The following is a 12,655-nucleotide window of genomic DNA, read 5'->3' on the forward strand; positions in this document are numbered from 1 at the left end:
TGCATCTGGATTGATTTGTTACCAAAGTATTTATTATAATCTTTTGTCTAGCTTCATTGTTGTATAACTAAATAATAAATAATAGTAGTTAAATCAGAACAAACTAAACTGCAGATTAAAGCAGCCTTATAAAAGCAAAATTATATGTTTTGCTCTTGGGATCCCCCTTCTGGTGCAGAATCTGATGAGACTGTAAATCCAATACTCCACGGCATGCAAATCACACTTTAGCACAAATGCATTTTAGAAGACGAGAGACATGGAATTTTAAAAATTTTAAAATTCCAAATAAGACTAACATGACTCATATGTAGTGTTACACAGTGTAACAAAGTAATGTTCTAACCATTTCACCCACACTACATTGTGCAGTGAGCAGCCTAATGAGCTCATGGTGGAAATAGTCCAGATGCTATTCTATATAATAGTACTTTATTGAGGGGTAAGGAGGGTTAAAATTGGTTAGAGTTGCATGGTTCCTATCAAGCTTTGTAACATTTTGTAACACTTTTCTGACATGTGTTTGACACTTTACAGGACTTTTTTCCTGTAAATAAGTAAAATTATTTATGATTCTGTAAGAGTCATGGATATTAGGGCTGTGGATAAGACACATATCACTATACAGGGGTTACGATTCTATATATCACAATACATTGCAATACTGTAAGCAAGACACTATACTGTAAGCAAGTCACACCTGGCACCTAAAGCACTTCAAGTCATCCTGCACCTGTGTCTACAAGTGATCTCCCACTTCTGGACTCCAATGCACAAAATGCCCTACACCTCAACATCACTCATTCACTCCCTCTCATGACATACCACATTATACTTAGCAGACCACAATCACCAGAATATTGTCTTCACCTGTTGCACTCACTATATATACCCCTTTATCACACACACACACTCATGGCAGAGTATTTGATTTGGATTCTTCCATTCACTTACAAATTTATGCTTGTCTGTGTTTTTTGTTTATGCTGTGTATGATCCTTTTTGATATCTCTTTTATGATTTTTGCCTTGTTCTCTGATACTGACATGTTTTTACCTGAACTGTCTCACTGTCCTTGATATGTTTGCTGCTTTATATTTTTCTATTTTGGTTTTGACCCTGACTGTTGTTGAGTATGTTTTTGAAATTTGGCCCTTTCCAATAAATCTTTGTAATTTTATTCACGCTTGTCTCATCCCTGCCTGCCTTTTACTGTCATAGTCATGTTTAAAAAAAAAAAACAGAATAAAAGAAAAGTTTCCTTTTTGTGCAATCTAACAACAGAGTACATACAACACTGCAATCTATGAACCACGCTCTGCCACCAATCTTTAATTGGTAGTTAAAATTCGATACTGTGTTTTTTAGGAAATCAATACACTATTAAAAAATGCAACCATGACAGTCTTGCCAAGCTTTAATCTGCACACCATTTAGAAGGCACAGCTAAAGAAATGGAGGCTCAATTCCCCTGGCAAAGAAGTAAGATGAGACAGGCATGCACACATTCTCACTAAGAAACAGACTGACTTTAGGCTAAAGATGTTCTGTTCAGCTCTAGTGTTGGCAACATCAACTCTATGGGTCCTGCGTGCTTTCTCTCCTTTCAAGCACATTCTCACACATACACCCACACCTAACCTGTCCCCATTCTCCACATATAGCCCGCTGCCCCACTACCCTCGATTTCCAGCCTCAAAGAGAGAACATTGATGACAGATTGTCAGCAAGGAGACACAAATGAAGAGAAAGTGAGGAAGGGGGACTTTGGAAAGGTCAACTCTAGAGATTCCATGACTGTCTGCTGTAGAAGTAGGTTACCAGTGTGGCTGTTGCTCAAACAGGAACTAAATGAGACGTTGAGATAATGGTGCCAAACAATCCTCTGGGTTTAAAGCCTGTGTGTGTGTATCTGTAACATGTTTAAGCCTGTTCCTCAAAACGTAAATGACCATTGGTGTGTAATTAGCCAAAAGCCTTAAGAAACCCACAATACTTGTTCTCTACCTGCTCTACCCTCCTGTTTTCCATATTAATGATGCTGTCTGACACTCCCTTGCACTGCACAGGTGGTTGGAAGCAGAAAACAGATAGCTCACATGCTATTAGGTAAAACTAGAAACTGGTACAACTAGTCAAAAACAGACAATCTGTTGCATTCTGACTTTTAAAAAAAAACCTGTCTACAAAGTATTTACTTTACAATTTGAAATGTATTTATACAGTATTTCATTGATTGTTCTACATTTCTGCTTGTTTTAGAACAACAGCACAATTCTAATGCTACTTTTCAAAGCCTTAGTGCCAAATCTGACAAAATGTATCAAACATCGGAGCATTTATGGTACCAACATAAGAACTGACTTCAAATGCACCATCAAAACAACACAATTTCTATCAACATCTCGTTTGTAAAGGAATAGTTTGAAAAAACTATGCAAAAATGTTCAGAATTTCGGCCTTCGACCATTTAGCCGTCAAGTAAGCAGTTACCACCACTACTAATGTCAGAAACCAAACAAGCAAGTCTATCTGGAATGTTTGTCATATGGAATTGCACCAATATCCAAATGCATTATGCATAATTCAGACATCTGGACTTTAACACCACTGTGAGCAATTGTTACTAAGGTATAGTCGATAAACAAGACATATATAGCATACTACATTTTTGTACACACGTCACGTATCACCATAATCTCAGCATGGAGAATATATTGATTGATCTCTAAACTATCACACATATTGCAGTAATTCCTCAGACATCAGGAAAAGTGCATTAATAAACATTTATGTTAAAATTTGAGCGAGACTCAAGAAGTCTTAAAACACTTCAGGTATATGGTTTAATTCGCCACTTTGAGTAATTCTGACTCTAACATGAATTTGGCATAACGTGTCTAAATCTTCATAAGTTAATTATGCAGAAAACATATTATAATTTTGCCTATGCATGTTTTCCACAGTTGTATTTCATATAGCTTGACTTGACTTGATTTTTTATGAGTAACACATGAGCCCTTTCAACAAATAACTGCATATTTATATAAATAAAAATAACTGAAATGTGCACTGTGAATCATCTCTGAATAATACTCATATGGAATACATCCCAGGCTATGGCAGAACTGTACGGCCTTGGCCATGACATCAACTTGTTTACCATTGCTAACACAGACATTTACAAAGAGAATTCTCACACAAAGGTACTGTAGGCCAGCAGGCCAATCAGCTTTCCTCGAACACATAAAGCATAACAGATCCTAGCTTCAGTCTACACACTCTAATAGAAAACACAGCAGAGCGTGACTGTATTTACTAGTGCAGGATAGTGCATCACACACACACACACACACACACACATACTATCTCCTGTCCCTGCAGCCAAAATGAGAAGTGTAGCTGACCTGGATGAATGCTCCTTGGCCCCACTAGCATTTAGAAATGTCTTTGAGGAACAAAATTTGCATAGTTTCATAGCATGGAGGCCACAGACAAGATTTTTAACCTTTAAATTCCATTTGATTGTCTAACCTGCTCTTTGGTAAGCCTACATTGGCCAAGCCCATGAAACAGCCACCATTTATCAACGTCACCAGAGTGCAGGGTTGGTTCTAAACCTGCTGTTTAAAGCCTTAATGACAAGTTTGCCAAAATGTGTCCTATGTGGAAGAATTAAATATATCCTTGGCATCATCACTAGCACTAGACTTTACATTACACCATCATAACAACGGAATTTGATAAGATCATATTAACAAGTCAGTTGTAAACAAACAGTTCCTTACATATGGAAAAGTCTAATGTGCACATTTCTGCTCTTAATCTAAATGCAACCAATCAGCCACAACCTGTTTACTTTATTTCACTGAAGGCTACATAGCAAGCAACTTGGATAACAAGGCTACACATCTTAAATCTCACCTTACTCCCTGACTAGTGCACCACTTTTACAAATAAATAATTGGCTAAATTATAAAATATATGGCTCATTATAAATGGCTTATTAACATACTGTTTATACAGGGCCATATTTTTTGACTTTTATAATGCACTACTGGGAGCAGAGACTCATGTTAGAATCTGTCATATTGTTGACTATTTTTATAAGCAAGTCTAATTAAAAGGGAATTCACCAAGTTTCGGCACAAAATTTTGGCATAACCCATCGATTCTCATGTAATTTACAATGGTGCTAATATAAACCATAATTGTGTTACTGTGTTAACATTGCATTTTTTCTGAACCAAATCCATCAACACAGAATCAAGCAAGCTTATATTTTTTAATAATAATAGTGACAAAAGTAAAACACAGCAGACCCTGATGACTATTTTACTGTATGCTTGCATGTATCCCTCAACCAAAATTGATCTGAGCCAATATATTGGACTACTGATTATTCGTATTCATAACTGTTCTGAGATGTAGCTTTTTGAGAGATGTTAGACTGCTTGTGCTTGGATCCATTCACAACAAACCTAATTGGTGCTTATAGGCTTGCACATTACTTATTAACTGCATTAGCCTTGTCTGTTTAGTGCAACCCTTCAAACACAACACAAACTATCAGTTTAAATAGCAAGATGTAACCAAAGATGTAACCCATTCTGGTAATATCCCTGCACCATACCCTGATGCACCCACCATATCCAGTGCTCCTGATTAAGAATAAAGGCTTTAGCACACATTAGCAGTGATGGGCAGCGAGCCGTTTACTGAGGTGCTCAGAGATTAGCCTTGTGTTGATGCAGCAGACTCTAATGTGCACCACTTCTCCAGGTTACAAAGAAAACAAGGGAAGCAGTCGCTCACTCCAGGAAAGCAGCTGTGGGGTTTCTTGCTGCACACTGGTTTGTAGAGGGGGGCAAAAGCACACCACTGCCTTTTGTTTGCAAACACAATTACACTCCACACCACAGGACGCGTTTTTCTTTTTGTTCCATAGGGCAATCTAAGTTTTATTTCAATAGAAACAAAGATTTCTCGTCAACTTACGAACTCAAAATACAAAAATATGGACTCCAAAAAACAGAAGAATGTACATTTGTCGTTTGTTTTGCGTGTAGCAAAATAAAGAGACGTGTAGCCATGTGAAGGGATGGCTGTTGGGTTGAGGGGTTGAGGGGCAGTTGTGCGAAGTTGCATGGGGGAGGAAGGGAGGGGGCGAGGGGATCGAACGCTGAAGATCTGAGAGTTTATAAAGATAGAGGGAAATGTAGATAAAGTTCAATCCCACTGTCTCAATGTGCTCACTCACTGTGGGGGCCTGGTGTTGATATAAAGGTGCCAGGTGACTTTAGGGGAAAAAGTGAGTGACTGGATAAGTGTTTCGCCCCCATGAATTACTTCCAAAAAAACTGCACCGTGGGAACTCGGACCCTCCTCAGCTCAAATCTCGGAGCCCTTTTGTTTATTTGTTTGTTTTCCTCCATAGGCATGCATAGTCCTGGGACGCCCCCTCCCACATCAGAAAAAGGCGTTCACGTGTGTGTTTGTTTGTTTAAGTGTTTGTTTATTCGTCCATTCGTCTTGGGTGTGTGTTTATGTATGTATATTCTTTGTTGTTCACCGGCGCAGCTCGTGCAGGAGCCCGCTCGCGTCCACCCGCCGCCTCTCTCTGATCATGTCCTCGAGGCTGCGGAAGACGAGCGTGCGCACCGGGCTGTGTGCCGCGTGCACCTTCAGAAAGTAGCGCTGCTCAGCCGAGTGCGCCTCGCCGCCCGCCTTGAACTCGCGCTTACCGAACCGGCACCACGCGGCGAAGCTCTCCGAGTCCCCCCAGCACACCTCCCCGCCCCGCAGGCCCACGTGGCCGGCGGCGTTGCGCACCACGAGCTCGGCGGGCAGCGGCCGGTAGCGGTAGCGCTCGTTGACGATGCGCCCGGGCCGCCCGCCGCTCGCGTCCAGCAGGCTGTCGGCGCGGATCTCGCCCTTGTGCAGGTGCACCACGCGCTCGCCGCCCGCGTACACGGCCCAGTGCGGCGGCTGCGCGCGCGCCACCAGCTCCAGCACGTCGCCCGGCTTGCACATGCTCAGCAGCGCTGTGGGCGAGTGCACGCGCAGGTCCTCGGAGGCGCGCAGCTTGGAGAAGATGCACTCGTGGCAGCAGAAGGCTGAGTACTCGAGCTCGTCGAGTTCGGGCTCGTCCACGATCCCGAGGCCGAGGCCGAGCGCGTTCACGCGCCCGTCCACCGCGCCGCCGCCGCTGCCACCACTCCCGCCGCCACCGCTACCGCAGCCGCCACCGCCGCCACCTCCTCCTCCACCACCATGCCTCGGGCTGTCGTCCCTGAAGCTGTCCGACGGAGACCTGTCGTCCGGCTCCTCCTCGTCGTCGGAGAAGAAGTAGGCCACGCCCACGCGCAACTCGTCCTTCTCCACGCCCGACGGATCCCCGGTGGGTAGCTCGCTGTAGTTCAGGTGGGTGATCCGGTCCAGTTGGTTGCCCATCAATGACGGGGCCAGGAGATTGGGAGGAGGGGGGAGAGGGGGGAGGAGGAGGGGGGGTTGAGGGAGGGAGGGAGGGGGGGCAGGCAGAAGCTGATGCTGCTGCTGTGGACGAGAGGAAGGACAAGAGTGAATGAGTGAAGTCCATCTGAACGAACTGCAGCATCAGTCAACCCCAGCATGTACAGAAATAAACAAGTAAACAACACCAAAAACACAGAGGGGTCAGTAGTAGAGGGTTGGTGGAAAAGGCAATAAATAGTCCACTGCAGCTGTTAAGGGAAAGGAAGAAATGTCAACACCACTACTTCACTACATCTCCTTAATACTGACCAAAATAAACAACAAACTACAACATGAACAGCCTCTTTGTTACATACCTACACTGTCAGAAATAAAGGTATGCTACTGTACAGGTATGTTTTCTTAAATGTACCTTCAAAGGTATATCATCATCCTTTAGGTACGACTGTGTTTATTAGAAGTAAGAAAAAAATACAACTGCAAATGAATACAGTACAAATATGCCCCTTAACTAAAGGTATTGAATCCATACCTTTGAGGTATAGCTACCATCCCCAGTGACAGTTCTGTACCCTTTTCTTTTCTCGCAGTGTACAGGCACAACATCTACAGCACAATAAAGTAGAAGGTGTGACCAAGAATACCTGCGTGGTTCCCCGGCTCTACGGCTCCTCTTTAAGCTCCATCGGTTCCTTTTGTATGCTCTCCCCCCCTTACGTATCCACTCCACGTGCGCGCTCTGTCTCGTCCACTCTCTCCTCTATCCACAAAAAGCCCCTCTCCCCTCTTCTCTCCACCGCTGCCTCCGCACGCGCTCTCCGCTCAGGTACACTTCTCTCCAACTGTCCGCTCTGCTGCGCCTTTTATACAGCTCCAGACCAGCGCCAGACCCCGCCTATGGAGCCCCGCACCACGCCCCTTCTCCAAGCCCATTGGCTCCTGGCTCTCGTGCAGTGGTATTACGGCGCTCGAGCGTGTACGCACGGGGCGCTGAGGCTGTGGTAAACACATCAGCATTGCAGCACGCTGCACGCGTGTTTATGGCATTGGGTGAACTTGAGCACAAATGATAAATCGGTCTTTTTAGTTAGTGCTGTGTTTATTAGAGTGGACGCTGGGAGCTGCAAGACACGCCCCTTCCTGCAGATGATTGGTTATTAAAATAAAGTAGAAGCATAATCTGTGTTGCTGTGGTTTATTACAGTTATTATAAAGAGCAGAAATGTACGGTATGTTTATTATTTGTATACAATAAATTTTTGAATTGCTTATGTCACGGAAAAGCACATTTTCTTAGCTAGTTTAAACAGAAATGATTTATTTACAAAGAAACTTCACCCATGCAGTTCATATAGGCTTTGTACACAGCTTCAATTGAATGTTGTGATCTGTTACTGTCTGTTATTGTGAGAACAGGCACAATGTTTTTATTTTTTTATTTTTTACAAATTTACAGTGGAACATTTTAAAGGAGCTCCATGTGCACATCAGTTCTTAGATCTTAATAAACTCATAAGGACTATGGATTATTCACAGTCTTCAATAGGAAACGTCAGATGATTCAATTTTAAAAGCTTAATACATACTCACATTCGATTAATGACTTATTTAATTAGTGGACATGGTCTCCTCTAAGCAGCTGTCTAGATTTTTGAACTTAATAAAATCTGGTTCCCGCAAAACAGGAGAAAACTTTAAAGAAAGTTAAAGGTAGTCACTTCCTCAGTGAACCATTTGTATGCAAATTAACGATAGACAATGGCGCAATGGAAGGGAAGTGGGAAACCGAGGTGTTTGCCTTAAGGCAAGTAGCATTAAAGGAGATTTGCTAAGGAGAGAATAATTTTCCATTTTATTTTATTTTATTCACTATGTACACTTTTATAACACTGAAGCAATTAATAATATTAAGTTAAGATTGCATAATGCAAAGAGGAAAACAGATTTAGCATGAAAAAAACATGAAAACTGATGATTTCTTTGATGCTGCTAAGTCATTGCTAAGGTGTTGAAATGGTAGAGCTGTAGGTGAATACGTTGTTACTATGCTATTGTATGGTTGTTATTGTTAAGGGATTTGTTTTTAACCTGTTGTTAGGTGTTTCCTATGGACAGGTGTTGATTTCTAAGACACTGAGGAGGTTACCATGTTGTACCATGGTAGCAGTGCATGCTAAGCACTTCCTGATGTGTTCTGTGTGGTTCCTAAGTATTGTTAAAAATTTATGGGAGTGTGTGGGAAAAACAGGGTATGAAATAACGACAAACAGAAGAGTGTGGGTCAGTTACCTGCCCTGATGGAGTACATGGAGTTTGATGGTTGCCGGAAAACAAACTCTATGGCTTAGGCATGTACGATAATGAATGGTGAGGGAAAATATATATAAATATAATTTGGAACTATTCTATGTGTATTTTTTACTTGTAAGACTTAAAAACATGTTTATTATAGAAATCAGCATTTTTGATTGATGCTAATCTATAAATATTTTTAAAAATAGTAAATAGTAAATTCAGAAAATGAAGAAAGTGGCAAGCACTATAACATCAAAAACATAAATAATTAGCTTTTACTTACTGACAAATCACAGAGGTGTTTCCTCAATATTTCCATTCTTTAATAAAGTTTTCAAAAGTGATAAAGTTATATTGTTATTAAGTGCTTTTTTTGGTATTCCAATTTGTTGGCTCACCAAAATATTGAAAGCAATAATTATTAAAAGTTTTATTAGTTCTAAAGGGATTCATACCAAAGAATCACACATACATTCTGTGTGATTGTACAGTGAAATTCTTACTCTGCATTTTCCCCCAGAATACAAGCACTAACATTCATAGTATAAGTGAAAAATACTGTACAATAATAAGCATTGCTGCAAAACAGCAAAAAATAGACTCAAGTAGTCATAAAAGTATATATAATTTTAATAATAATGCAGATCTGTGTACAGTTGATGCATAGAAATTAGTAGTGTACTTTGCAAAAAAGCAGAATAATGTGTGTAATGTTAAAGCAGTCATCACGGGGGAGGGGTGAATGAGTGTGAACAGCATTTCTGGTCAGTTGATGATATCAGAGGCGCGTGAGGTGAAATGCTGGTTGGAGGAAGGGCCATCAGACACAAGGTGTTCAAAGCCTTTATGGTCTGGGAGTAGAAACCGTTCTGTAATCTGGTGGTGGTTGGTTTCACACTCCTGTATCATCTGCCAGATGGGAGGAGTGTGAGGAGATTGTGTTGAGGAAGAGTATCGATGAGTATGGATTTTTTGCCAAACCTTAAAAGGTGCTAAGTTCTGCCTGTTACAGATAATTAGTCTCAAGTTGGCTTTTATTGAGCACTCAATAGATTTGATATATTCATTAGTATTTGAATACTTGTATTTTAAACTAGGAAAGTGCTTTCGTTGAAGGAAAAATATCTGGTAATGGTTCCACTGTAAACTGTGTCCAGTACTCTTTCTATTATGAGTAAAAGGATTTGTTTCACAGAGCAGAATTTATTGCTAATCAGTAACAATGTATGTTATTTTAGTTGAGATCAGAGTAGTGCATGCTTTTTCAGACTCTCATCCATAAACACAGCATTCCTTTCCAATTCATTAATGCTGCGATAATTTGTTAGATTTCTCATTGCATATGCATCACAAGGTTAAATTTGATTACATTTCTATTTCTGCAGTGCTTAACAATATTCAGAGCTCTTTGTGATGTCTGCAGAGGGGTCCTGGGTTCAAATCCCTATCTGGATGGGCTTCCTTCAGGGACTCCGGTTTCCTCCCAAAGATATCCAAAAATATGGAGATCAGGTAAAGAGGACACTCTAAACTGGTGTATAGTGTATATATGTGTGTGTGAATGTGTGTATGACTGTATGCACAGATATGGATTGGCACTCTGTTCTGGGTCAACTTCTCAGTGCCTGATGCAGTCCTCCAGTTGGATGGATTTTCTATATAAGTGTAAGCTTATTTATTCATTTGTTATCAGCAGTGACCTTTTTTGTATTACAAATCCTTGCATTTCTTCAGCAGTCACTGGTCCAGACTGTGCGTTGTAGATTGTTATTGTTTTTAGTACTTTCTGTTTATTTTCCCTTTACTAAAGTTCTGTGCTGTCACTGTCAGGCAATGGTCTTGGGAAATGCTTGTCCCTCTGTTACTGGCCAACTTTGCTAACAGTATTACTGAACTCTGTCAGTCATAGGTTGGTTAAAAAGAAAGGGAGAGTGAAAGAGAGAAATTTAAAGAGGAGAAAGGAGTAAGATAATGTACAAAATATAATTCATTTTTTAATATAAGTATTCTACATTCTGAACTCAGCTGTATCAACAATATATTTACATCGCTAAATAAAGCAAACAAAAAAAATGCTAATATGGCACTCAGATCTGTAAAAAAGGGTTAATTATGGCAGGAGGTCGTGCCTAATAAATGATTAAGTAAAGTTTGGTAGGATCCAAACTTAGTAGGAAAACTTGAACATTTGTGAAGACAAAGAGCACCTGTTGTGGGTGGGAGGCGGCAGGATAATGGAAACGCAAAACAATATGTGAATACATCAGTAATAAGAAATTAGGCCATTTTGAATACACCTCAGGGAGGAACTGGGGTAAAACTGACCAGACCCAGATCAGGATGATGAATTCATTTGGCTTTCTCGTAGGAATAATAATGTGAATCTATTATTCAGCAAAAAGAGTAGAAAACATAATTAGATTTGATTTAGAAATATTTTATTTGTAGTCAGCAGTAATTTTTTTGTCACTGTGTTCACTGTGTTTTTTAAATTGCAAAATTGTACAGATCAGCTTATCATATTGTGTGTTATACATAATTTGAGAATATACATACAGCACAGTGTACAGTTGGAAGAAAAAGTATGTGAACCCTTTGGGATTACTTAGATTTCTGCCTAAATTGGTCATTAAAAGTGTTCTGATCTTCATATAAGTCACAACAGTAGTAAAACACAGTCTGCTTCAACTAATACCACACAAACAAATATATGTTTGCATGTTTTTATTGAACACAACATGTTAACATTCACAGTGGGGAGGGGGGGTATTTAACAACTGGTTGACCCTCCTTTGGCAGCAATAACTTCAACCAAGCCTTTCCTGTAGTTAACTTGAGAATTCTTTTTTCCGTTGATGACGGCAATTCGTCCAGGCCCTGAGGCAGCAAAGCAGCCTCAAACCATGATGCCGCCTCCACCATATTTCACAGTTGGAATGAGGTTTTGATGATAGTGTGCTGTACCGTTTTTCTCCACACATAGCGCTGTGTGTCAATTTTGGTTTCATCTGTCCACAGTATATTTTGGAACATCCAGGTGCTGATTTGCAAACTTCAAACGTGCAGCAATGATTTTTTTTTTTTTACAGCAGTGGCCTTCCATGAACTCCATTCTTGTTTAATGTTTTCTTTATTGTAGATTTGTCAACAAAAATGTTAGCATGTGCCAGAAAGTCTTCAGCTGACAACCTAGGATTCTTCCTCACCTCATTGATCATTCTGTGCTGTGCTCTTGCAGTCATCTTTACAGGACGACCACGCCTAGCGAGAGTAGCAACAGTGCTGAACTTTCTCCATTTGTGAACCCTCTGTCTTACCATGAACACATGAACATCAAGGCTTTTACAGATACTTTTGTAACCCTTTCCAACTTCATGCAAGTCAACAATTCTTGAACGTAGGTCTTCTGAGAGCTCTTTTGTGCGAGGCATGATTTACATCAATCAATGCTTCTTAAAAACAAACTCAAAACTGGTGTGTGTTTTTTATAGGGCTGGGCAGCTTTAACCAACACATCCAATCTCATTACATCCTGGCTCTAATTAGCTTTTAGAAAAGTCATTGGCCTAGGGGTTCACATACTCCCCCCCCCCTCACTGTGAATGTTAACATGTTGTGTTCAATAAAACCATGCAAACATATAATTGTTTGTGTGGTATTAGTTCAAGCAGACTGTGTTTGTCTGTTGTTGTGACTTAGATGAAGATCAGAACACATTTAATGACCAATTTATGCAGAAATCCAAGTCAAGTAATCCCAAAGGATTCACAGAGTTTTTCTTGCAACTGTCCCTTAGTCGCATTTTGGGCAGATGCTTTTGGAAAGTAGATAAAAGCTTCTGGCAGAAATCCAAATAGTTGCATATTCAATCATTTTTCCTAGCAGG

The 12,655-nt window shown here is 40.5% G+C and overlaps 1 protein-coding gene across 1 annotated transcript; it reads right to left on the minus strand.

The window, feature by feature from the left end:
* Positions 1-1,399: 1,399 nt before the first annotated feature.
* Positions 1,400-7,325, minus strand: lratd1 (LRAT domain containing 1). The gene is made up of 2 exons (XM_049479828.1): positions 7,119-7,325; positions 1,400-6,555 (listed from the first exon to the last, which is right to left on the minus strand). Exon 2 carries the CDS (start codon positions 6,451-6,453, stop codon positions 5,569-5,571), a length of 885 nt encoding a protein of 294 aa, XP_049335785.1. The 5' UTR covers positions 6,454-6,555; positions 7,119-7,325; the 3' UTR covers positions 1,400-5,568.
* Between the last annotated feature and the right edge of the window lie 5,330 nt (positions 7,326-12,655).

The sequence above is a fragment of the Astyanax mexicanus genome, chromosome 1, assembly GCF_023375975.1.
Source record: "Astyanax mexicanus isolate ESR-SI-001 chromosome 1, AstMex3_surface, whole genome shotgun sequence".
Taxonomy (NCBI): domain Eukaryota; kingdom Metazoa; phylum Chordata; class Actinopteri; order Characiformes; family Acestrorhamphidae; genus Astyanax; species Astyanax mexicanus.